The following is a 27,684-nucleotide window of genomic DNA, read 5'->3' as shown; positions in this document are numbered from 1 at the left end:
GCAATTATGGATATCATCCAAGAAGCTGTTGTCATAAAATGAAAGAGAATTTCTAAACAAACCAGAACTCCTGCACCCAAGCGAATGTTGGGCCTGAAAGCGGAAGGCAAAAAAGAGATGGAATTGATGATGTCTACCAAAGTGGTCACTACACAGATCAGAAAAACATGACCAAATACTAATTTCGCCCCTCTCTATTCTAAAAGGCCTTCCATCGCTACGCTTTTTAGAAGCACACTAAGTTCCGGAGAGTCCGCCTTGCTAAAAGTACTGTATAGTGACATTAGCCTGGGAGGTCAGACATCATGGATGATGGGTACTAATCTCTAATGGTGAGGACATTTTGCTCCTTCTAAGTGATGTAGTGCTACATATCCCTGTTTTCTTGAAAGAATATAGGGGACTTTACCAGACAAGATAGTGAGTTAGAGGTAGTCGTATCAGAGAGACATGTACTCCAAAAGTTCAAGAAGACTTGAATTTTGACCTTAGAGAATAGACCTTTTAATGGGGATTAGGAGAGTCACAAATATACATTTGTAGCTGCATTGAAGACTTTGGAGGAGGCTTCTTGGCATCACACATGCCGAACACATTACTGAACTTGGCATTATTTGAGGGCAGCTCTGAGGCACTTCTGTGTGTTCTTAGATGCCTGAGCTGGTGGTTACTTGCATGCAAATGTCACAACTCAGTTCGTTCATGGATCACCAGTGTTCTAATCCTTTCCCCATATGGATCTTCTAGATGAGGGTTTGAATCCAGTCAGTTGGGAGAATCAATTGATAATCTGCTGATAAACTCAAGAATATCAGTGGTGAGATTGGTCTATTTTAAAAAACATGTATCTCCAAAATTATTTCTAACTTTTGACTGGGTCACTGGGCTGGGTGCAGTGGTTCACTCCTGTAATCCCAGCATTTTGGGAGGCCAAGGTGAGAGGACTGCTTGAGGCCAGGAATTTGAGACCAGCCTGGGCAATATAGTGAGACCCCATTGCTACAAAAAAATTTTTTTAATTAGCTGGCCATGGTGGCACACACCTATACTCTCAGCTATGTGGGGGCTTGTTCGGGAGGTGAGGTGGGAAGATTGCTTGAGCCCGGGAGTTTGGGGCTGCAGTAAGCCATGATCATGTCACTGTACTCCAGCCTGAGCAACAAAGAGAGACCCTGTCTCAAAAATAAATAAATAATAATAAAGTCCAAGAGATGAATTAAATTCGTGATTAGGTGCTGACCTAATCACTTCACTAGCTATCTAAATTCTTTACCCATCTCCTCTTTTATTTTTTTCTCCAAAGAAGTGATTAAAGCTCTTTATATTGTGGTTACCATAGACCAAACCTCCCCATCTGCTTTTTTCTCATGACTGAAAACTAAGATAAGCAGAAGTCATTACAGTTATCATGGGTTGGTTTGCCCCAAGGATGATCCAAGGTTCCTTTGGTTGTTTCAGCAACCAGGTCCTCAGTTTCTTTTTCTTCACAGTGGCATACTGTGCACATTTTACCAACACTGAACTGGTATTTGTCAATACTTGACTCTGCAGGAAGCTAGAGCTCTCTAGTTATTTATAATCTGTTTGTGTTTTGTTGTTGCTTAGAACTAACTACTCTTAAAGGGATTAGATATTTTTCTTTCTTCAGTTAAAAATATTTTGAACATTCAAAATATATAAAACAGAATTTAAACATTGGGATGTGATACTTGTCATTGAAGGTTCCATGTTATTGTACATCAGTAAAGATGACCTTTAGGCTTTTTTTCTGGCAGAAAGAGTGATTTGTTCAAGTTTTTATATGCCTTGGTTCTATGTGTAACAAACTTTCATAAAAAATTCAAATCTTAATTTTGATTAATGACGTTGTAGAAGTTCAAGGAAAGAAGTCGTCCACTGTCTCTACACTAAAGCTTTCGGAAGGCCAGCGCCTGAGCAGTTTGACCTTTGGGTGCTTTTTATCTCGAGCAAGGAGTCCTCCTCAAGTAGTAAAATCTGAGGAAATGAGCAAGATATCATCGAAAGAACCTGAGTTCACTGAAGGAAAAGACATGGAAGGTATTTATGGACTACAGGAATTGATTGTGGCATTTTTTAAAAAGGAAAAATCATTTGCTAAGATTAATCCAAATACAGCTTAATTTTCCTTATTTTTTTCTGACAATTTGATATTTTATCAGAATGTTTCTAAAGAGAAATACAGCATTTAACTTTGTGTATCTAATTACTTTGTGTTTTCTGAGAGCCTTTGCCAGTGACGCGTAGGAGAAACTGATTTTTCCTTCTTAATATTTATTTCCTGCTGTAGGTGGAAGGGGGTATTTAAAATTAAAAAGTTTACAGTCCCGCCTACAAGATGCTGTACTTGTTTTAGCAGAGTTTCAGATTAGAACTGTGAATTTCCTATTCATTATTTATTTAAAATATAAAACATTACCTAATATTACACATGAAATTAAACATTGGCGTAGCAAACTTATAAAGAAAAAACCCTAGAGGATAAATTAATAACTGCTTTGGTTTTCCTTTAATCCTTCAAAGAAGAAAATGTTTTCCTAGATATTTAAACCCTGGTCCTGTATACAGATTTCTACTCTTCTTCTTTTCGTCTTGAAGCACTTCTACCAAAAAAAAAAAGAAAAAAAATCTCTCTAAATTTTGCTTCGTTGCAGCTGTTGGCTTTGCCACCTCTAGCACAATCTCTTTTGTTGACTTTCCCCAGATATTTTAGAGAGACCTGAGTTTTCATCCTCTCTACTTTCAACTCCAAGTTCCTTCCCCCAGAAGAGAAAAAGTATAATGGTAAAAGTTGTGTCTATGCTTGGTTATGAAATTCTGAAAATGATATATTTTCCAATCAGAAGGCTCCTTTGCTCCTTGCTTTCATGCCATTACTTACTTTGCTCTTCTCTTCTGTCTCTCTTTTTTTTTTTTTAGACAGGATCTCACTGTGTCTCCCAGGCTGGAGTGTAGTGGCATGATCACAGCTCACTGCAGCCTTGACCTCCCGGACTCAAGCGATCCTCCCACCTCAGCATCCCTAGTAGCCGGGACTATAGACACATGCCACCATGCCCAGTTAATTTTTGTATTTTTTGTAGAGATGGGGTTTCACCATATTACCCAGGCTGGCCTTGAACTCCTGGGCTCAAGCAGTCTGCCAGTCCTGGCCTCCCAAAGTGCTGGATTTACAGGTGTGAGCCACTGCACCCGGCCTACTTGCACCTTTTTTCCTCCTTTGGAGAAGCCATTTTCATTTCCTTCCCTTTTTCTAACAGTCAAGTACAGCTGAGGTTGCCTGTGCTGATGCTCTTGCTCATTTGCAGATTTAACAAACTGCCTAATACCAAATTTTAGAGTTTATTTGTTCAGCCTCTAGTTCCTTAATTATGAAGGTCCTGTCTATGTTTTCATGTTTTCAGTTTCTTTTCTACACTTCAGTCTAAAAGTTTAATTCCTTGTTTATGAAGTCAATGGTTCATTCTGTTAATTATGTTATACATAAAAATAAGCCGTATCTAAAGATATTTTTAAAAAGTGTTATTCTTATTATAAAAACACATTTTGTAGTTACGATTAAACCAAAAGTAGAGCAAGGAAGGCTTTTCTGTGTTTAATTTTCTTCACGATTTTACATATCTCAGTGTACCAAAGTTTGGTGCAAGGTTTGTTTCTTAAACTATAGCTTTGTATTTATTATGCTTAAATTTACTTTATTATAATTTAAATATTTAGTTGAAAGGAGGTGTCATTTTCTTTGCTTCTAAAATAGAATTCATGCTATTCATTTTTTTGGTGATTGCTTTCTTTGATAGTCAAAGTTGCCCTGTTTCACATTTTGCTTCTTGTATTATCTCTCTTTAGACTCTCTCAGTTTTTTTTCCCCCAACATGTTTTTTTTTTGTAAAAACCAATTTGGAAACTATTATATTGACATGTTAGGGTTCTGAGTTTTATATAAAGCTTATAGTTTTCAAAAACTTATGTTTAAAAAAGATGTAAGACTAACACAGGATAATGTAAATGATTTATATGAAATTTTTGGTTTATTCCTTTAATAAAAAAGTAGAGGCAGGGTCTTGCTCTGTCACCCAGGCTGGAGTGCAGTGGCTGATCATAGTTCACTGCAGCCTTCAGCTCCTGGGCTCAAGCAATCATCCTGCCTCAGCCTCAGTGGTGTAGTACCTGTGCTACAGGTACACACCACTGCACCCAGCTAATTTCTACAGTGTCAATTTCTACAGTGTTTCTACATAAAGCTAAATGTACAGAAATATTATATTCTTAAAGGCAGCATGCTGATATGATGTATCCTTTTCTAGAAATGGAAATTCCAGAAAAGTCTGTTGATAACCAAGTTCTAGAAAACAACAGAGGCCAGAGAACATTGCATCCAACCCCTTGTGGCTCGGAACAGAATCGGAAAACAAGAACAAGCTTTGCCACAGAGGGTGGTGTCTCCCAGAATTCTGGGGCTCCAGTGAGTGACTGGAGTTCTGATGAGGAAGACGGGAACAAAGGAAGATCCAAGTCCAGATGTACATCCACCCTCTCTAGTCACACATCTGAGGAAGGGGTCCAGTGTAGCAGGATGGGGAGTGAAATGTATCTGACAGCATCTGATGACAGCAGCTCTATATTTGAGGAAGAGACTTTTGGCATAAAGAGACCAGAACACAAGAAGCTATATTCTTGGCAGCAGGAGGCACAGTGGAAAGCTCTAAATAGTCCTCTCGGAAAGGGAAATTCTGAATCGAGTAAAAAGGAGCAAGATAGTTCCTCGGATGAACTGAATAAAAAATTTCAATCTCAGAGACTTGATTATTCATCTTCATCGAGTGAGGCCAACACCCCAAGCCCTATTTTGACCCCAGCTTTAATGCCAAAGCATCCTAACTCACTCTCTGGAAAAGGAACACAATTAGTGCCTTCATCACACCTGCCACCCCCAAAGTTAAGGATTCCTAATGTTTTCAGTATAAGTGTAGCACTCGCCAAAAGGCACTTAAGCCAGCCACAGTTAAGCTCCGACAGGATGTGTGGTACAAATAGAAATGCTATAAGCATGATACGACCACTGAGACCTCAGGAAACTGATCTTGATCTAGTTGATGGTGACAGTGCAGAAGTTTTAGAGAATATGGACACGAGTTGTGATGATGGATTATTTTCCTATGACTTCTTGGACTCTCCAAATTCAGATGACCAGGAAAACTGTGACTCAGCAAAGAAGGCGGCGTGCAGCAAACCTCCAACTCCTCCCCTGCACCGTTTTCCTTCTTGGGTAATTATATCGCTGCACGTAGCACATACACAGTAGTTTTTTTCTCAACACTCATTTTTCTTTCTTTCTTTCTTTCTTTTTTTTTTTTTTTTTTTTTTTGAGAAGGAGTCTCGCTCTGTTGCCCAAGCTGGAGTGCAGTGGCGCAATCTCAGCTCACTGCAACCTCCACCTCCCGGGTTCAAGTGATTCTCCTGCCTCAGCCTCCTGAGTAGCTGAGACTACAGGCATGTGCTACCACGCCTGGCTAGTTTTTGTATTTTTAGTAAAGTCAGGGTTTTGCCATGTTGGTCAGGCTGATCTTGACCTCCTGACCTCAAGTGTTTCTCCTGCCTTGGCCTCCCAAAGTGTCCATACTCATTTTCAAGTTTTACTTTGTCTTTTCTTGTTTCCTTTCAAATCCAGCTTTGTTCTGACATTTTCCAGTTTTTAGACTACAATTTCTTCTCTTCCCTCACTGAGTTCTGAATCAATTAAGAAATAAGATAATGACAAGACAGATGGGAGATCAAGATATTACCTTATTTACTGATAAAACTAATTTTAGAGAATTAGTGGGCAAATGAGCTTTCTAATACTGAACCAAAGATTCACCCATTCCCAGGAAGCCCTGGACCACCACAGGATTCTGCCAGTGAAGCCGTGTCCCTCTAAAACTTACCACCTTGAAAAACAGAACAGATGGTTGTTTTCTGCAGGCAGCTATTTCTCAAGAGAAAGGGGAGAGGAAGCTGCCAGGCTCTGCGTGCCCAGTTTCTCCTTCTCAGCTTACCAATCACATTAAGCCACTCTTCCTCTTGGGGAGGGGAAAGTGAATAGGTAGAGAGGGATCAGCAGTGTTCAATTACTGGAGGTTCCTCCATGTGGAAGAAAGCGTTGGGGGTAGGAAAGAAGGGTTCCCCCTAACTGTGATATTTTGGGTGAATTCTGAACCAGGATACTCTTGTTAGTCATCAGTTTTTGAACTTAGTCATTTATCTGATTGGCTTTAAGATAAATTTAATTTCCTTTTTGAGCTTATATAGCCATTGGTTTCCAAAGCATCTTTCTACAGACCTAGTATAGATTAAATCTTCTTCCATTGAAACATTGACTATTAGTAGGATAACATTGTTAGACTAAAAAAAAAAAAAAAAAAAAAAAAATCCTATATTTGAAATAAAATGAAATGATCTGTTTAATTTTAATTTTAATTTTTATTTATTTATTTATTTATTTTTGAGGTGGAGTTTCACTCTTGTCTCACAGGCTGGAGTGCAATGGCACCATCTCAGCTCACTGCAACCTCTGCCTCCCGGGTTCAGGCAATTCTCCTGCCTTAGCCTCCCAAGTAGCTGGAACTACAGGTGTTTGCCACCACACCCGGCTGATTTTTTTGTATTTTTAGTAGAGATGGGGTTTCACCATGTTGGCCAGGCTGGTCTTGAACTCCTGACTCCAGGCGATCCACCCACCTTAGCCTCCCAAATAATGGGATTACAGGCGTGAGCCACTGCACCTGGCCTGAAATCATCTGTTTTATAGATTTAAGTTTTTCTTCACATACTGGCATAGTTTAACCTTTGACCTAAACTTTGACCTCCAGAGAAACATCTGGGTTGCAAGACTTTTTTGGTTTTTGGTGTCATGTTCTTTTATTATTATATTTTTTAATTTTGTGACTGATGCAGTTTTAAGCAAATTAGGGCAGACATGTTTTTCTAATATAAATTCAGACCTTAAGATATATGTGTTCTTATTTGCTTTCAAGAGGACATTTTATTTCAATATCCACATGAAACCTTCTGTAGTTTATTACTAAATTTTGGATAGCACAGGAAAGGGGAAGTTAATGTCATGTGAATCTCTGGAATTCCAATTATGTTATACTTTAGGCAGTGAGAAATTGAAATCTTGCCTATCTTATGATGTTGAGATTTTCAGAGATTTAGATTAGGCTTTTAAGTTCATTTTATTTGGCAACCCATTCTACTACTTTTTTTTTTTTTTTTTCCCACTTTGTCTTCTCTTACTCTCCTGAAACTATTCAGTCCTGAAAAAGTAGTATTGCTTTTCAAAAGCCTTCCAGCAGACTGGCCAAGTCTAAGATTTTATTTCTGTGTTTGTTAGGTATTTTCAGGTTTCAAGGAAAAGAGATGTATTCTAGTTACCTCAATAAATATGTTTGTTTTAAGAATTTCTAAGAGTTTATTTTAAGGCATAGCCTATCCTTATTGAACTAGAATACCATGCAAATTACAACAGTCACTCTAGAGGGACAACTTGTGATGAGTCAGCAGTACCTCTGCCAGAAACAAGTGACATCCATTGCCCCTGTTCCCAGTGAGTCATCTTGTCCTCCCAGGCCTCCAGTCCCCTCTCTTGAATTCCACTACTAACTACTTTCCCCCACTCTCCTAGGGCTTCAGACTGCCTCCCGTCTCCTGCTTACTGCCTTATTGTTATATGTCTTTCTGTTGCTGTCTGTGTGTGTGTGTGTATCTCACGCTCAAAGAAACTGCATCTGATTCATTCAGCCAGACATTTTTCAATCTAAAATGTCCCTGATAGTCAGCGATTTCATGCCAGTTACCTCTTAGGCCAATGGCTGTGCTGAAGAGGATGGCCTTAGTTGCCCACTATTTCCTGGACGGTCAACTGTGTCCGAGTTAGACCCATTACAAAATTCAGGACATGTTGCTATATGCATTAGGAACCGCCTGTGGTCCCTTTTCTCAAGGGGGCAGGGCTAATAACCTGTCCAGTACCTGTTTCAGAGATTTCTCAGAAGAGAAGAGAAAACAAAATTCTACTTTTGGAACAAGATAATATAAATTCCATTGCAATTCTCATATTCATTTCTTGTTTGACTTTAGGTATCGCTTCTACTTGAGTGAAATGTACATTGATATAGGAAGGTGATAGCATTTAATGCTACTCTGTGTATGACTTCTGACTTCACGCTTTTCCTTTCTTTGTTTAACCATGTTCCAGAACAGTAGAATATTAAAAGTGGCGTTTATGTGTAATCAATTATTGGGAGTGGTTTCTAGCTTAATGTTATAGCCATTCATGGTTTTTCTCCCCACCGCCAACCATATTCTAGAATGCTAAGGATATTAAAGGTGGTGTTTATGTGTAGTCAGTGATTGTGAAGAAGCTTTCTCTTACTTTTTCTCACATCTTCAAAAGAATTTATAAAACAAAAATGTGGGAAAAAGATAAATAATGGAATAATTAACAGATGGAGAAAAATCTCTGCAGTACTATTCACAATGGCATATTTTAGTTGGCACCGATGATGGTTTTATAATAATGCTGTACTCTAGTGAATCTTAAATGAAGAACAAATGAAAAACATGTGTATTGAACATAATCATTTTTTTTTTTTTTGCTTTAAATACCCTGTTCAAACTCTGTCTTTTACACTAGGAAAGCAGAATTTATGCTGTAGCCAAATCAGGTATTCGAATGTCTGAGGCCTTCAATATGGAGAATGTTAATAAAAGTAAGTGCTTTCACATGCTGCCACCTGGATGAACCTTGAGGACTTTGTGCTAAGGGATAGTATAATACAAATACATGGTACAGTCACAGAAAGAGAAATACTGTATGATTCCACCTAAAGGAGGTATTTAAAGGGTCAAATTCATAGAAACAGAAAGTAGAATGGTGGTTACCAGGGGCAGGGTGTGCGTGGAGAAGCGAATTTATTGTTTACTGGGTATAGTGTTTCAGATTTGCAAAATGAAAAAGTTCTATAGGTCTGTTTTACAACAGTGTGAATACACTTAACATTACTGAACTGTACACTTCAAAATGATTAAGATGGGCCAGGCATGGTGGCTCATGCCTGTAATCCCAGCACTTTGGGAGGCTGAGGCAGGCAGATCATGAGATCAGGAGGTCAAGACCATCTTGGCTAACACAGTGAAACCCCATCTCTACTAAAAATACTAAAAAATTAGCCAGGCATGGTGGCGGGCGCCTATAGTCCCAGCTACTCGGGAGACTGAGGCAGGAGAATGGCATGAACCCGGGAGGTGGAGCTTGCAGTGAGCAGAGATAGTGCCACTGCACTCCAGCCTGGGCGACAAAGCAAGACTGTGTCTCAAAAAAAAAAAAAAAAAAAAAAAAAAAAGATTAAGATGGTATATTTTATGTTCACAATAAGAAAAGTTTAGAAAAGTGATTTGTATTGCTATTTCATTTGCTAAGAACTTCCTAAATGTCTAAATTCATTGGAGTAAAGAGTTGTATAAACTTTCAAAAAATGATTTCTAGGGTTGCTGATTTGTCTTTTAAAATTGAAATTCGTCTTAGTGTAGGGACTCAAATACACTCAACTCTGATGTGTATTTTTTTACCTGAGAGAGACTAAATCAGAGAAACTGTGGCATTTCAGCTGTTTAAAATGGTAAAAATATAGCCTTCTATGTCCTTTTTTGCCAGGATTTAAAACACATTTCCCCTTTCTTTATTTCTTCCAAAAAATTCTTATTGAAACAATGCATGCTCATTATAAAAAATGAAACCAATCAACAAGAACTGTCTGGAATAAAAAGAAATTTCCCTGTGGTTATTTTTACTACCTCCTCCCTATTCCACCACTAATTCATATGTTAGAGGTAACTATTGATATTCAGTTCCTGTTCAGCTATCTGCAGTTCTTTCCATTCAGGAAATTGTTTTTTTTTTTTTTTTTTTTGAGGCAGCGTTTTACTCTGTCACCCAGGTGGGAGTGGAGTGGTGTGATCATAGCTCACTACAGCCTTGAACTCCTGGGCTCAAGAGATCCTCCCTTCTCAGCCTCCTGGTTAGTTAGGACGACAGGTGCACGCCACCACGCCTTGATACTTTTTAAGATTTTTTGTGGAGATGGGGGTCTCACTGTGTTGCCCGGACTGGTCTCAAACTCCTGGCCTTAAGCAATCCTCCTGCCTCAGCCTCTCATGGTGCTAGGATTACAGGTGTGAGCCACTACACTCAGCTAGGAAATTATATTCCAATATTTCAGCATCAGATTTACCTGACAAAGGCTTAAGAACAGTGGTTTTGGTTTTTGTTTTTGTTCAAGACCAAGTCTCGCTCTGTCGCCCAGGCTGGAGTGCAGTGGCATGATCTCGGCTCACTGCAACCTCCCCTTCCTGGGTTTAAGCAATTCTTGTGCCTCAGCCTCCCAAGTAACTGAAGTTACAGGTGTATGCCACCATGTTCGGCTAATTTTTATTTTTAGTAGAAACAGGGTTTTGCCATGTTGCCCAGGTTGGCCTCAAACTCCTGGGCTCAAGCGATCCACTGCCTTGGCCTCCCAAAGTCCTGGGATTACAGGTGTGAGCCACCATGCCGCACCAGAACAGTGGTTTTGATACCATGCTGGTAATAGCCTTATGAATAGTCAGAGAATATCTTCCTATGTACTGCTCACTGAATTGGTTGGTAAGCAGTTGCCAATACTTAGTTCTGCCCAGCCTGAGCAAAGCATGCATGGAGATTCCAAGGAAATAAAAGCTATGGTTCTTGCTCTCAAAGAGCTTACAGTCTAGTTGGGGAACTAGCACACATGAGGAAATAATGAACCATGTAAAAAAGTGTATAAATAAACCTGTAAATGCCATTATCTATAAAGTAGACTATACAGTTAGTAATCATGTATTAATCCAATTTCTCTTTAAATGGAAATTATACTAATTTGTATTCATAAGAAAAAGACCAATGTGCTAATTAGATTTTTTTAAAATGTTGTTTCCTGTTTTTCTGTTTCAGATTCTGTTGCAGCCCTTTCCTATACCACATCAGGGCTTTATACATCTCTGATATACAAGAACATGACCACCCCAGTGTATACAACTTTGAAGGGGGTAACTCATTATTGTTATTGTTAAAACATGTGCTTCTCTTCATGCTGGATCAAGGAAATTGTTAATTCAAGCTCCAGGTTCCATTCTTAACATTTTACACAGGCTCTCCCTTTATAGAGAGTTTTACAAGTTCACATTAACATATCATAAAAAAGAAGCAATGGAAAAGTCTGGAGAAGACACTTATCAGAGTATTAGAGGTCTGAGCCAATTTTTACTGTGTCCCGTGTAATTGATTCCCCCACCTTCCCATGGCCATGAATTGTTTAAAGGAGACATATTATTAATAATGTAAATGAAAACTCCTAATTTAGGCAGATCTTTGTATCAATGCCAGGGTACCCCTTGCTTGCTTGAAGTATTAATTAAAAGAAGGATTGTCAGGTATTGACAACCTTATATTTTCAGAAATCTTTTATAATTGCTAATTAGAATTCAGGGTTTAACAACATGAGTTTGATAACAGCAAAATACATTCCCGAACTCCTTTTAAAAATCATATGCTAGCCGGGCACGGTGGCTCACACCTGTAATTCCAGCACTTTGGGAAGCCGAGGCGGGCGCATCACGAGGTCAGGAGTTCGAGACCAGCCTGGCCAACATGGCAAAACCCCATCTCTACTAAAAATATAAAAATTAGCCGGGCGTCGTGACAGGCACCTGTAATCCCAGCTACTCAGGAGGCTGAGGCAAGAGAATCGCTTGAACCTGGGAGGCGGAGGTTGCAGTGAACCAAGGTCGTGCCATTGCGCTCCAGCCTGGGCAACAAGAGCAAGACTCCATCTAAAAAAAAAAAAATCATATCCTGTGACTTCTTCCTGTAAAACTTTCTGTTATCTAAAAAGAGTGATAACCTTAGAGATTGATACAGGGAGGTTGTTCCGCTTTTCTTTAGGAGGCGACCCTAATAACTAGCAGCCTTTTCTTGGATGAGTGGTAACATTAGGGATGAATACAGGGAGGTTGTTCCGCTTTTCTTTAGAAGGCGACCCAAATAAGTAGCAGCCCTTTCCTGGATGACTCATCTGGGTCAGAGGAAGAAGACAGCTCCAGATCCAGCTCCCGGACGTCAGAGTCAGACTCACGCAGTAGGAGTGGGCCAGGCAGCCCCAGAGCCATGAAACGAGGTGAGGGAAAATCACGGGCATATGAGGCAACTCCAGATCGTTCTGAATATTAATTGGGAATTTTATCTCCATAACAGGATATTTTTTAAATTAAAGAACTTGCTTCAGACCCTAGTGAAAAGAACTTTAGCCTATGACTGATATGTTTACAGTCCTAATTCTCTTCTTAATTCTCTGTGATTTCAAATAAATTATATAGTCTTTTTTTTTTTTTAGCCTTTTATTGTCTGTGAGAGGGAGATCACTTTATTGTTGGAATAAAGTGAGATAATTGGCCAAAATGAGGTTTCTCTCTTGGCATTTTGGATAATTTGTGAAATAGACGTATTTCAGCTAAATTTGTTACATTGCTAACTGGCAGAAAATATACCTTAAAATTTGTCAATTAATCTGATGTTAAAGTGAAGAACAACCAAAGCTTTACTTGGGATATGTCTATGATTTTTAGTGGATTCTGTGTGTGGGTAGCGGTTACAGAGAGATCTACCTCCACTAAATGACATCTGTATTTTATGAAAAGCCCTTAATGCAGCATGGTGTGTCTGTTGGTTTTCAAACTGTGTTCCGTGGAACCTCTGGGTACTTCCAGTCCCCTCGACTTCAACTGGAGCTGCTCAGCCTTCCTAGGATTCACATTTTGAGCTTCCACTGGTCTTCTTGCTCTCAACTTGCCCCTCTATGGCCAGAATCAGGTTATGTCACACTTTTGCTGGAAACACTGCAGTGGCTCCTCACAATGGATATAAGGATTCGGTCATGTACTTGACCCCATCTCCTTTCTTCTGTGTACTCAGCTCCAGCCTCACTGGCCCTCTTGCTATTCTGGGACATGACAGGCATGCTTGCATTTCAGGACCTTGGCACTGCTGTTTCCTCCAGCTGGTGTTCTTCCCCTAGATGTCTGTATAGCTGACTCCCTCACCTCCGTCAGCAAACGCTGCCTTCTCAGTGAGGTCCACCCTGACCACATCACTCAAATTGCAGCCCTTTGTCTTTCTTCTGTTGCCAGATCTTTTTATTCCCTTTAGTCTGCTGTTGTTATTGTTCCATAGCACCTACTGCCTGTTTGTCAGTGGTCTCCTTCCACTAGAATCTGTTCCATGAGAGCCAATATTTTTGTTGTTTGCTCTATCCCTAGCATCTAGGACAGTGCCTGGCACACTGGCCCTGGTCCTGGGAGCCTGAGATTTGTGTTCCAACATTGCCCCTGCCTAACTCTTTGACTTTGGACAAATCCTTTAATCTCTGGGCTTTAGTCTCCTTAGGGCATTAGCCATGACAATCTGTGAGGTCCCTATAGGTCTAAATTTTTGTTTATTCTATGAAAAATAAAGATAGAGCAACTGTTACTTGTCTGAGTCAAATAAAAAGTAGTGTCACAAGAGTGACATTGTTCTAATATGCCCCTTAAATGTTAATATATATTTTGAAAAATTGCTGGATACTTTTATAAATAATTACCGAAGTCCTCGATTTTATTTAATATATTCTAAATGTCCAATTGTAGTGACCTACGAAATGTGGCTTGCAACTCCCAAGTCGTTTTCTGTAAAGGCAAATGAATTATTGTATAAATGATCCATTGAATTTTATGTTATAGCCGCTGGCAAGTGAAAGAAATTGTTTATATCTTTCAATCTTATTGCTTCTCTTTTATGAAAGATTTTAAAAATCTGTAAACTGCTTAGTAGTTTATGAAACTTGAATGAAAAAATACTACTGAATTGTGTTTTTTTTAAATGTGAAGTTACTTTAAAAGTGATTACAGAAGTTAAGAAATTTGAAATGTGATTGTGAAAATCTTGATAAATTAAGATTCAACATTTGTTTGCCTATATATCAATGTATAAATACACATATTTTTAATTTTTAATAAAAGATACATGAGTAGACTCTTGCATATATTTTATATGTAAAATAGCTGTGATTGTAATCATACCAAAATATGATTCCTGTTCCTTTCACTTCCTTAGAGATTTATGTGACAGTCCCTACCCCTTAGTTCTGTTTTCTGCTTTAAAAGTTATTCATGTTGGGAGGCCAAGGCAGGCAAATCATGAGGTCAAGAGATCAAGACCATCCTGGCCAATATGGTGAAACCCCATCTCTACTAAAAATACAAAAATTGGCTGGGTGTGGTGGCGCGCACCTGTACCCCCAGCTACTTGGGAGGCTGAGGCGGGAGAATCACTTGAACCCAGGAGGCGGAGGTTGCAGTGAGCCGAGATTGCACCAGTGCACTCCAGCCTGGCAATAGAGTGAGACTCTGTCTCAAAAAAAGAAAAAAAAAAAGTTATTTATGGCCAAGGGAATGAGAATAAATCTAGTCTAGGGAGGCTTATGGTTTAGGAATAATTGCATTCTGTAGGAACACTCAGAGCCGGTGTTTGGCCCTCCCTAGTATTAAATACTGACTTGATTTCTTTCTTTGTTCTCTTAGGTGTGTCTCTGTCCTCTGTGGCTTCTGAAAGTGATTATGCTATTCCTCCTGATGCTTACTCCACAGACACGGAGTACTCACAGCCAGAGCAGAAGCTCCCAAAAACTTGCTCATCTTTCAGTGATAATGGGAAAAATGTAAATATTGAATATGATTTTTAAAAAGTAATGAGTCAGTTTGAGCCTCCAAAAGGAAACTGAAAATGCTTTTTTCTATCTTTTAAAAATTAGGAACCACTGGAAAAATCTGGTTATTTATTAAAAATGAGTGGTAAAGTCAAGTCTTGGAAGCGGAGGTGGTTTGTTCTTAAAGGTGGTGAATTACTTTACTACAAATCTCCAGTAAGTGAAAAATGTTTTCTGTTTAGAACGTTAATTCCTCAAACTATAAATCAGACGCCTGGTTGATTTCCTTCCCATAATGCAAGTAATGATACAAAGCATTTCTTATTTTTACTGTTAAAGTTAATCACTTTCCATTTGTTTTTCTCTTTGATACAGAGTGATGTAATTAGAAAACCCCAGGGCCATATTGAACTTAGTGCATCCTGTAGTATTTTAAGAGGAGATAACAAACAAACAGTTCAGGTACTTAACTTTTTTTTTTTTTTTTGTATCATGCCAAACTCGATTCTCAATTATCCAACCTAATGGAAAGGAGATTGGATAATTCAATGTTTCTTTATTCACTTTGATGCCTGGAAAGTATGTGAAACTCCAAGGATTTTTGTTAAAACTATAATGTAAGTTAGGTTTGTATTGGGTGACTCCCACCACACTTTACCTTTCTTCCTTTATACTCTTCTTTCTTCATATTTAATCTCCTAGGTATTTTCAGCTATCAAACTGTGAAGCTATTTTAAGGAAGGGTTATCTGGTAAATGAATTCTCAATAAGATGTTAGTTATATAATGTACTATGAAATTCAAGAATGTTTGTATTTTAATATAGAATCTGAAAATGATAGTTCTTATATGAACTTCAGATGCCATAACACCTAAGTGGGAAATATATTGGTGAGCAGAGGGACTGTACTGCCAAGCAAGTCACACTGTAGGGGTAGCTGCTGCCCATTTTACTCACACGTAAGGCCAGTCTTGCCAGAAATCTGTTAAATTTAAAACACAGGCTGTTGAGATATTCTAGTATGTGTAATTTAAATTCAGACACTTTATTTCTGAAATGTCTTCAATAACCATTATTTTCTTATATTGCTTGTTTGGAGGGTGGAAGACAACTTTGCCAGAAAGGTACATTATCAATGTTTCCAATGAATTGTACCTGAAAACCCCTCAAAAATTTAGAAAGGAGAATCAAGGAAAGATTTGGCTTTGGTCATGGCAGTTAGGAATCATTTGTAAGCTTCTGAAATATTTGGAAAATTTGCAATGTGGCTAATTTGAGACTGGAAAATTCTGAGTTCATAATATCTAATCACATGTTAGTTCCAAGAATTTCTCTTCTTATATGCAAGATCTTATTTGACTTATAGTTGATTTCTTCATTTGTATTAAGAAAGCTCTTGTTTAGTTGCTAAAAAATGTGTTATTTTATTATAGTCTTTAATCATTCTGCTCCTCATTTCAATAAGTAGGAACCTGGCCGGGCATGGTGGCTCACACCTGTAATCTCAGCACTTCAGGAGGCTGAGGTGGGTGGATCACAAGGTCAGGAGATCGAGACCATCCTAGCTAACATGGTGAAACCCCGTCTCTACCAAAAATTCAAAAAAATTATCTGGGTATGGTGGCGGGCACCTGTAGTCCCAGCTACTTGGGAAACTGAGGCAGGAGAATGGTGTGAACCCGGGAGGCGGAGCTTGCAGTGAGCCGAGCTTATGCCACTGCACTCCAGCCTGGGCGACAGAGAGAGACTCCGTCTCAAAAAAAAAAAAAAAAAGTAGGAACCTGTAGCACATTTAAGCGAGAAAGGGAAAATGTGACAAATAAACAAGATATAAAATCATAACCCCAAAATTAAGTAAACTGGAGTAACAAAATTATTTCCACAAAAATTTAATTGCTGTAATTCTCACAAAGTGGTTAAAATGTTCTAAATGCTATGGAGTCATTTATTTAGAACCTGGGACTTGAGGTTTAGCATGTTTGCTTCCATGTTAAGTGATGACGTTCGAATAATGAACAAGGAAATGCTAACAATCCTAAATCTTCACAATTTTCTTTCCTATACCTTTCTCGTTGCATTCTAGTTGACCACTGAAAAACACACATACTATCTGACTGCAGATTCTCCCAATATATTGGAAGAGTGGATTAAAGTGTTACAGAATGTCCTTCGAGTACAAGCTGCCAACCCACTTTCCCTGCAGCCTGAGGGCAAACCCACCGTGAAGGGATTGCTCACTAAGGTAGGAACCTCCTGTGTATAGCAATGTCCCGGGCAACTATGGGCCCATGATCACTGAAAATGGGATGTCAGAGCATATATATATTGAATATTTATATGATCCTGGGGATAGGAAAGGGTGTTTTTAAGTATGATGCCCAAGGCAAAAGCTATAAAGATGAAAAGAAGACAAATTTGACTATAATATGTAAAAATGTAAAGGCTCTATTAAAAATTCTATGAGCAGAATTTTTAAAAGAAGGATTGAAAAACTTTGAGGAGGTATTTGAAACATGTGAAAACTGGTTAATATCATTAATATTTAACACTTTTTTCTAACCGGTAAGCAAACAATGAATACCAGTTGGGGGAAAAGGAACAAAGGACTCAATGGGAAAGAAGGAGAGATCATCGAGATTGGAAGGAATACAAATGATCAATAAGCATATGGAAAAACATTTTACTGTCACTCAGAATTTTTTTAAAAGCACAGATTGAAATAATAGGTGTCATTTTTTAAAATCTGGTGAAAAGTAAGACATTTTTACAAATTTTGAAATCTAGTATTGACAGATTAAGAAATCTGCTAGTTTCTGCAATTATAGAGGCAGTAGAAAACAAATCTGCTAGTGAGAGTATTACTCTACAAGGCAGTTTGGCAGTATGTTGGCTGAAGTGTTAACTTAGCCAATAATTTTGAGTGAACAAATCAATATCAAATATTTTAAACACACACACACACACACACACATTCATATATATCTCCTTTGATCCAGCAATCTCCGTTTTAAAAATTTATCCTTAGGAAATGGTCTTAATTTGCGAAAGATTTAATTATGAGATGTTCCTCGCAGCATGTTTCTTTTCCTATTTTAAAAAACGAGGTATGATTAATATATCTGAAATGCACAGATCTTAAGTGTAGAGTTTGATGAGTTTTGAAAGCTATTTACTGTTGACTCTATTAAGATGCAGAACATGACCATTACCCCAGAAAGATTCCTTGCACAGCATGATTCATAATAAACAAAAATTGGGACCAACTTAGACATAGGGTAAGGTATAGCTTAAAAAAAATGTTTGTACAACCATATAATGCTTTACTATGCAGCCTTTTAAATGTTGTAAAAGAATATCTAATGCTATAGAAATATGATGTATTGTTAGGTAGTAAGTAGAGTGCAGTGTTACATTATTATCCCTTATTTGTTGTAAGTATTTATAGAAAAATGTCTGAATGGGAAATATACCAAGGTATATTGGTTATCTCTGTAATTTTATTTTATTTTTGCTTAATTCTGTTTTTTTTTTTTACAATAAGTATTGACTTATACTTAATATTATTTTTAAGTTTTAAAAAGTCCTATTGGTCACTTTTTAAAAATACAATAAAATATTTATACACACATAATCACTCCTCATTCATGTACTCTGATTATGTAAGAGGTGGAAAATTAGATGGAAAGGAACAATGCTACTGTGTAGTTTATATTTATTAATAATGTGGGAATGTAGGTGGGAGCTATTCCATAATATTTAAAAAGACTGACAACTATAGCAAAGGTAAAAAATAATTCACCATTGCATTAAACAAAGAGATATACTATGTACTATGTTTTTTCTAAGATACAACTGTGACAATGTTTTCTTAGTTACTGATAGGTTAGGAACAAAATATTTGCACAATACGTTTCCAGTGAACACACTGCTACTTTTAATCACATTCTTACTGTAATTCATAATAATGAGCTATGCTCTTGTTTCGAGGACCACATATGTATATCAAACCCTGAGAATTTAAGATGATCCAATGGCTAAGGGTTTATTACTTCCCCCACAATTAGGTTTTTGTTTGCTTGCTTGTTTTTACTTTATCAGCATGGCATGTCAGTTTCTGCTCCTGTAATGTTTCTGTGATTCTCCACTTCCCATTTCACAATTGCATTTTAAATGAGCATGAGTCAATGGGATTCTCAGATGACTAAATCATTAGGGTTTATAGCCAGGATGCTTATTAACTTTCCTTCCTGCCATTTGTGCTTGTCCACCCCCATGTTTTCACCCTCAGAACCTTATAAGACAACAGCTTCCCTCAGTTATTCTAAGTGACTTGTTCTGAGCTCACGTTCAGGCTGCAATATGAGATACTATCGAATTGCATTTGAGTACCTTGGAGGGGAGGAAGTTTTCTCAGGTTGTCACGTTGTTATTAGTGAGTACAGAATAATATAGGTAGATGCTAAGAACTTGACTAATTTGATTCTAGACATTCACTCTTACAATTTTCATTTTAATGCTTAGGAAGAACATTTTCTATATAAAAATTCGGTTCTTTAAAAAGCGAAAATTTATTATGCAGTTACCACATGGAGCACAATGTGCTGAAAGATACTACGATGAATAGGCCATTGTCCCATTCCTCAGAGAGCCTCATAATCTGTTGAGAAAGAGGGAGACAAAAGCTTATTTATAATGATATATGTAAAGTACAATTATTGAGATGTGTCAGGAATGACTTCTGAGAGGAAATTTACCAGTGCTGAGACTTCAAGGAGGAGTAGGAGAGTTAGTTATACCAAATGGGAATGGGCGGAGGGGTGGTACTCCAGGCTAGGAGACAGCATGAATGAAGGCTTAGAGTCTCGAAGCAGTGGCTCACACCTCTAATCCCAGCACTTTGGGAGGCCGAGGCAGGCAGATCACCTGAGGTCAGAAGTTGGAGACCAGCCTGACCAACGTGGTGAAAAACCGTCTGTACTAAAAATACAAAAATTAACCAGGCGTGGTGGTGGGCACCTGTAATCCCAGCTACTTGGGAGGCTGAGGCAGGAGAATTGCCTGAACCTGGGAGATGGAGGTTGAAATGAGCTGTGATTGCAGTACTGCACTCCAGCCTGGGTGACAAATGAAAGTCAGTCAAAAAGAAAGAGAAGAGAAGAGAAGAGAAATCTCTAAGCAGTGCCAGCTGCACTAAGAACAAATCCTTCGGAGAAAAAGCTATTTTTTTCTCCGAAGGAGAAAGAGGAGTGGAGGAGTGGAGAGCTATTTTTGTCTTTTTAAGGACTTTGTTCTTTATCCTGAAGGATATTTGAAATCCTTCAGGGTTTGTAACAGGAGCATGGGCATATTCCTGTTGCTAACAGATTACTCTGCTAAAAGGAAGATGAATTAGTGGGAGGCAAGGTGGAGGTTCTAAGAACAGTTAAGGGAGTGGTTCCCATGAAGAGGATGAAACTCTGAAGGGGTTACAGGAAAAGAGAGGAGAAGATGAATTTAAATAATGGTAAGAAGTAAAATCTTTAGTTTGATTGAATTTGGGGTTAGGAAGTAGAAGAGATAAAGATGCCCGGTAGAAAGATGATAGCCGATAAGAGAGAGCTCAGGAAAGAGGAGCAGTTTTAGGAAGATTAGAAGGTTATTTTGGAAGACATCAGGAGCTGGTAGGACGTCTTAGTTAAGAAACCCCGGCCAGGCGCGGTGGCTCAGGCCTGTAATCCCAGCACTTTGGGAGGCCGAGGCGGGCGGATCACGAGGTCAGGAGATCGAGACCATCCTGGCTAACATGGTGAAACCCCGTCTCTACTAAAAAATACACAAAACTAGCCGGGCGAGGTGGCGGGCGTCTGTGGTCCCAGCTACTCGGGAGGCTGAGGCAGGAGAATGGCGGGAACCCGGGAGGCAGAGCTTGCAGTGAGCTGAGATCCGGCCACTGCACTCCAGCCTGGGCGACAGAGCGAGACTCCGTCTCAAAAAAAAAAAAAAAGATTTAAGAAACCCAGCAGGCAGCAGACCACCAGTCTACATCAGAGGAGAGTGCTGGAGGGCTGGATTGGAGAGCGGGGTTAGAGGAATCATCAGCATACATGTGGCAATTATGGGAAATTATGTAGGGCAGGGGAGAGCAGGGGAACACTTGTAAATTTCAGGGCACAGTAAGGAGATGTGTGCAGAGATCTGAGAGTAATGCTGTGACTGATCTAGTGTCACATGTGCTCAGAGAAGAAGGTACATTGCCTTCAGTGGGTTGAAGGGTAAATGGGAGATTAGTAAGTGAAGTATTTAAGTTTCAAGGTCTATCTATACCTTTCAGTGCATTAGAATCAAGCTGGAGGGAACCTGGAGTCAGGAGAGGCATTTTTTAGGGTGGGAAAGATGTGCCTTGGGTTAACAAACTAAGGGGCAGGCATCTGGAAGAGGGGAGGAGGGAGATTAAAGACAAAGCCCAGAAGAAGTGGGTGGCTGGACGTGGTGGGAAGGCATACTGGAAGGACTGAAACTGGAGGATAGGTGAGGAAGGGTGTAGACAAGTATCTTAAGTTTGTGGGACATTGAGTGATATCATGTCTAATATCCTCGGTTTTCTTGATGAACATTATCCCGTAAGACAATGTTATTTACTAAGAGTGGGGAAAAGGATGGAGAATAATCATTCAGGAAAGTAGGATGTACCCAAGGATAAATAGAAGGCTTGATAAGTATTATTGAAGGCCCACCAGACTTCCTGATTTGAGTTTATATTGATTATTTTTCTCTAACATCTTCAGATGCCCAGGAAAAGGAGCAGAGAATTTACATTGCAGTCAAGTGAGGATAGTGGTTTTTTTCTAACATTTTATTATATAAATTTTCAAATATGCAAAAAAACAGAATAATTTTACAGTGAACACCCATATTCCCATCACCTTGTTTCTGTAATCAACATTTTACTTGCTTTACCACCTATCTATCAAGATGATATTTGAAATTAATGTTTTATTATGGGCATTGCCAACATATGTGAAAATAGAGGGAATAATATAATGAGCCCTCATATATTCATCATCTAGTTTCAACAGTTATTAATTATGGCTAATATTATTTCCTATAACCCCCTGTAACCATCTGTGTCTTGTTACATTCTTCACTAGATTATTTCAAAGCAAATGGAGATGGAATTTTGTTGAGTGGATTTGTTAGAAGCATAGGAATACAGCATAATCACAGGCCCTGGAGCAAGAGTTGTTTCATGATCAAACATGGAAACCCAGGTTGGCAGAGAAGGACATGGGGCCAGGAGGGGACTGATAAGCTAGAATAAAATGGAAGGATCAAGGGGCTTAAAATTATGAGTGAGGTCAAAGAATAAGAGCGTGGGCCAAGCATGGTGGCTGTAATCCCAGCACTTTGGGAGGCCAAGGTGGGAGGATCACCTGAGGTCAGAAGTTTGAGACCAGCCTGGCCAACATGGTGAAACCCTGTCTTCACTAAAAATACAAAAAATTAGCCAGGCATGGCAGCACATGCCTGTAATCCCAGCTACTCAGGAGGCTGAGACAGGAGAATCACTGGAACCCGGGAGATGGAGGTTGCAGTGAGCCAAGATTGTGCCACTGTGCTTCAGACTGGGCAACATGGTGAGACTCCATCTCAAACAAACAAACAAAAAAACCCAAGAATAGGAGTGCGGTAAGTGAGAGGGGGAGGGAAGCAGGAGGAACTGAGAGGAAGTTGTGATCAGAGAGCAGAAAGTCAATTGCAGAAGTGGGATTTTTGTCTGTAAATCCCAGTGAAGAAAAAAGGATTAGGGTATGGCTGAGGGGATGGGTGGCAAAAGTGGAAGGACAGCAAAGGTTATTAGAAGTGAAGAGCGGGCCGGGCGCGGTGGCTCAAGCCTGTAATCCCAGCACTTTGGGAGGCCGAGACGGGTGGATCACGAGGTCAGGAGATCGAGACCAACCTGGTGAACATGGTGAAACCCCGTCTCTACTAAAAAATACAAAAAACTAGCCGGGCGAGGTGGCGGTGCCTGTAGTCCCAGCTACTCGGGAGGCTGAGGCAGGAGAATGGCGTGAACCCGGGAGGCGGAGCTTGCAGTGAGCTGAGATCCGGCCACTGCAACTCCAGCCCGGGAGACAGAGCGAGACTCCGTCTCAAAAAAAAAAAAAAAAAAAAAAAAAAAAGTGAAGAGCGCAAGGATGTGGAGACAGTGTGGCAAGAGGCAAGGGCCAGGGTGGGAGCCAGACTGCCTGGGCACAAGTCCTGGCTCTGCCACTTACCACCTGTGTGACCTTGAAGAAGTTACTTACAGGCTCTGTGCCTTAGCATCCTCACCTGTAAAATGGGGGTAATAATAGAGCCAACCTCACAAGGTACTGGGAGGATTAAATGAGTTATTTAAATATATAAATTGTGTTAGAACAGTGCCTGGCATATCATAAACATACACACAAAAAATGCTAGCTATTATCATCTGAGAGTTTCACCTTGATAGTGAAGTCAGCAAGGCTGGTGGCAGGATTTGTGGTGGAGAGCACTACAGGGATGGGCTTATGGGGAAGGAGAGAATACCGTAGGGGCTTATGGTTTGTGCTGTGGCAAGGGCTCATTAGGATATGATGTACTGTTTGTCTTCAAAATTTCAAACAAAACCAATAGGAACTACCTTTGTTATGGAGGCATGGTAAAAAAAATTACTCTTTTAATTAGTTCACTTTGAGATTTGAGGTTGCCTTTAAATTTTCATGAGGATTCTTCTAGTATAATTTGTTTTCTAATTTTTTAAAGAGTAAGTCAGGGTTTTAAGAAATTCTAGGCTGGGTGCGGTGGCTCACACCCATAATCCCAGCACTTCGGGAGGCCGAGGCGGGCAGATCACGAGGTCAAGAGATTGAGACCACCCTGGCCAACATGGTGAAACCCCATCTCTACTAAAAATGCAAAAATTAGCTGGCCATGGTAGCAAACGCCTGTAGTCCCAGCTACTCGGGAGGCTGAAGCAGGAAAATAGCTTGAACCCGGGAGGTGGAGGTTGCAGTGAGCCGAGATTGCGCCACTGCACTCCAGCCTGGGTGACAGAGCGAGACTCCGTATCCAAAAAAAAAAAAAAAAAAAAATCCTAATGCAAGATTTATGTATAAAGATAGATTGTTAAAACACAGCTTTTACAGTGAATTGGCAAAGGTCTTCATTAATTTGCCATTCTTCAAAGGCATACATTGTTCTCTTTTAAAGACAAATCATTTCAGAAGCACACTGTCTATAGCCAGATGCATTATACTTCAGTTTTTATGAGACTTCTTTCTGGAGATTGTTTAAAGAAGAAAAGAAAAAAACACCCCACACAACGCTATTTAAAGCTTCCAGGATATTTGTCTGTAAATATGTTTCTAAATTTAATTAAATTGAAACATGTCTCAAATGAAACATTTTTTGTTTTGTCTCAAACAGTATTCTAAATCCATCAAACCGTTAGGTGGTGGAGTTACTTGTTTGCTTAAACCGTTTGAAAAGCCCAAAGGCTGACTGGGTTTATGAGTTTAAAAGAAAACGTGTTTTCCTTCTTATTCATAGTGAGGACAGAAGCATTCATTGAGTAACCACTGCTATCCTTTATTTATGTTTTCGTATTTGGCTCTCACCATAGCCCAGTTGTGAGCCTCTTTGCACTCTTGATGAAAATATTTAGCATACTGCTAATTGTCTGTCTTCCTCACAAGGCTGTGAGCTTCCTGAGAAAGGAGACTGTATCTTGTTCAAATCTGTTTCTCCAGGACCTATATCACTTACTGACTATTCAAAGTCAAGAGCTAGATTCAAATTATGTCCCAGTCACTTAGCTTACTACCTGATATGTAGGAGGTACTCAATTTACAGCAATAGCTTTTAACATTATTTTATTACTTTATATGATTACTTCTAAGAAGGCATCAAATGTTTTTGAATGAATGACTGTTTTACATTTGGGAAATTACTAGAATTCTTTAGGTTTTCATCTTCTCAGTTCTTTTTTATTTTTATTTTATTTTATTTTATTTTTGAGACGGAGTCTGCTCTGTAGCCCAGGCTGGAGTGCGGTGGTGTGATCTCGGCTCACTGCAACCTCCGCCTCCCGGGTTCAAGCAATTCTCCTGTTTCAGCCTCCCGAGTAGCTGGGACTACAGATGTCCACTACCATGCCTGGTTAATTTTTGTATTTTTAGTAGAGATGGGGTTTCACCATATTGGTCAGGCTGGTCTTGAACTCCTGACCTCAGGTGATCCACCTGCCTCGGCCCCCCAAAGTCCTGAGCTTACAGGCATGAACCACCGTGCCCAGCCTTCATCTTCTCACTTCTAACGTTAGAGTGTTAATCTAGAGAGCCACAGGACTATTGGAAATCTGTGAAATATGGAAGCTGTGAAATATACTTACTGGTGAAATTGCACTTTCTCTTCATTATGTTAATGCATTTATGGGGTACAAGTTCTATTCTGTTACATGCATTGATTGCATAGTGATTCTGTCAGAGCTTTTAGGATACCCATCACTCGTAATAACATACATTGTACCCCATTACATAATCACAATCCACCCCTCCACTCCATTCTTTATCCATCTGTGAAACCTCAGTCCTAGGCATAGTATTTGGCATAGTATTTGATGCACAGTAAACATTCATTATATGTTGAATGGTGAGCACTAAAGCAAAACTTGCCATTCTACTACTGTTAACAGTAGTAGAATGTTTTTTTTTTTTTACAACTTTTATTTTAGATATAGGGGTACATGTGCAGGTCTGTTACATGTGAATATTGCATGATGCTGAGGTTTGGAGTACAGATCCCATCACCCAGCTAGTGAGCATGGTACCTGATAGGTAGTTTTTTAACCCGGCCACCCCGGTTCCCTCTACCCTGGTAGTCCACAGTGTCTGTTGTTTCCATATTTATGTCCATGTGTGCTCAATGCGTAACAGGTAAATCTTAAACAGCATTGGACCATCTATTTGGAATATCACTTATATCTGGGCAAACTGAATACCTATAGAAACTCGAATAGAGTATATAAGCTATACTTTAAGGTGTCAGAGTTCTGGGCTACATTTGTAATTCATTGAAATATGATTTCAGGTAAAACATGGATATTCCAAGAGAGTCTGGTGTACACTAATAGGAAAGACATTGTATTATTTTCGGAGTCAAGAAGATAAGGTATGTATGTATTTTTAATATGCCAATTGAAATAACTTTTTGTTTGTTAGGGCTTAAACTTTTCCTTTTCACTCTTCTCTTACTTTGTAAAACTTCAGAATCTTTATGAGGTTGAAATTTGGTATAATTTCACAAATTTATGTAATTATACAAAGATCTATCACCTACACCTACAAGGGTCTTGATTCTTAATTACAAGCCTTAGCAACTTTTAATTAATGCATCTTCTAAGACCTAGAAAAGTCTTCTTCTACTCCCTCCCCACAACCATCAGTTTCTTATATTTTCCCAGGTTCTTATAGACCAGATAAGGTTGACAGAAGGAAGCAGCAAGTTAGGAAAGAAAACCTAAAAAGGAAAAAGAATCTAGTTCTGTGCCAGGCCCTCAAATTCCCGAATACCACTTATCTACCCATCCATCTGCCTGTTTATATTCTGTTTATTCATGTTTAATACCCTCCACAAAAGAATCTGAATTATTTTTAATTTCAGAGTAAAAAGACGGGGTATCTACCCAAAGGTAAAATGCATGGCCAGTCATCACTGCGGGTATTCTGTGTCACCTTCGGGTAACTGAAACTATAAAAGTTGAACCAACATGGGCCATGAGTACTTATATGATACAATGATGTCCGTTCCTCTGAAGAGCAGCCTGTGACTGTTACTGTGTTAATGAGACTAAACTTCTTGGTCTAGTGACCACGTGGGACAGTTAGTTTTTCTCCCTCCCATTTAACAGACTACACTCTCAGGTCTGACCAGCTATATTTAAAATACATGCCGTTATACTCAATATTGCTAATGGGGTGGAGATTAACACAGACAACCATTAAAAACAATGCTGAGGCCAGGCACGATGGCTCATGCCTATAATCCCAGCACTTTGGGAGGCCAAGAGGTGGGAGGATTGTTTGAGCCCAGGAGTTTGAGACCAGCCTGGACAACATAGCAGGACCCTGTCTCTACAAAAAATTTAAAAATTAGCTGAGTGTGGTAGTGCGTGCCTGTAGTCCCAACTACTAGGGAGGCCAAGGTTGGAGGATCACTTGAGCCTGGAAGGTGGAGGATACCAAAGTTCTTGTTCTCACGGCCAAGGAGATCTAGGTTGTGGACACACACAGACAGAGTGAGTTTAGGACAGGAGTTTAGTAGACAGTGCAAAAGGAAAAAACAGCTCTCCATCACAGAGAAGGGTCCCGAGTGGGTTGCCAAGTTGTAGTAAAAATATCAAGGTTTTCATAAATGGGCTAGTGAGGAGGGGGCTCGTAAGGAGGGGATATCTTATCCTCCTGATGGTTTAGTTGGGACCAGGTGTGCTATCTGTACAGAGCAGTTTTTTTTGTTTGTTTTTTGTTTTTTGTTTTTTTTTTTATCAGCTGTGTCTCATTCCCTGACCACATAGGCTGACTCTTAGTCTGTGTTTCTTCATCCTGGTTATCTGGGAGGGAGAGTTTCTGTGTTTGTTCCCATCTTCTTGCAGCGGTAGGCACCCCCCACCCCCAAGTCTGCTTTTAGCTTCCCTATCTTAGTGTGCCCAAAGGGAAAAGAATGTGCTTATTAAGGCCCACTGTTTTATTGGGGCCCATTGTACAAGTGTGAAGTTTGGTAATTACCCAGGAGACCTTCCCCACTCCTGTGCCAAAGCTGTCTTATCCGTGTTTTACTGTCTGCTCTTTCAGGCTGCTTGTTGTGAGAAGAGAAG

General features: G+C 39.4%; 1 protein-coding gene across 5 annotated transcripts in view; it reads left to right on the top strand.

The window, feature by feature from the left end:
- PLEKHH2 (pleckstrin homology, MyTH4 and FERM domain containing H2) overlaps positions 1-27,684 on the top strand; it is a 125,247-nt gene that overhangs the window by 51,613 nt on the left and 45,950 nt on the right. For all 5 annotated transcript variants that reach the window (XM_028831707.2, XM_015112245.3, XM_077959659.1 and 2 more), the window contains 10 exons: positions 1,873-2,058; positions 4,323-5,284; positions 8,693-8,768; positions 11,027-11,121; positions 12,104-12,248; positions 14,689-14,825; positions 14,919-15,029; positions 15,189-15,275; positions 16,897-17,055; positions 25,902-25,982. In XM_028831707.2, coding sequence (XP_028687540.2) covers positions 1,873-2,058; positions 4,323-5,284; positions 8,693-8,768; positions 11,027-11,121; positions 12,104-12,248; positions 14,689-14,825; positions 14,919-15,029; positions 15,189-15,275; positions 16,897-17,055; positions 25,902-25,982 — 2,039 coding nt within the window. The remainder of the gene's footprint in view (positions 1-1,872; positions 2,059-4,322; positions 5,285-8,692; positions 8,769-11,026; positions 11,122-12,103; positions 12,249-14,688; positions 14,826-14,918; positions 15,030-15,188; positions 15,276-16,896; positions 17,056-25,901; positions 25,983-27,684) is intronic.

The sequence above is a fragment of the Macaca mulatta genome, chromosome 13 (assembly GCF_049350105.2).
Source record: "Macaca mulatta isolate MMU2019108-1 chromosome 13, T2T-MMU8v2.0, whole genome shotgun sequence".
NCBI classification, from domain to species: domain Eukaryota; kingdom Metazoa; phylum Chordata; class Mammalia; order Primates; family Cercopithecidae; genus Macaca; species Macaca mulatta.
This window is presented reverse-complemented; position numbering and strand designations above follow the sequence as displayed.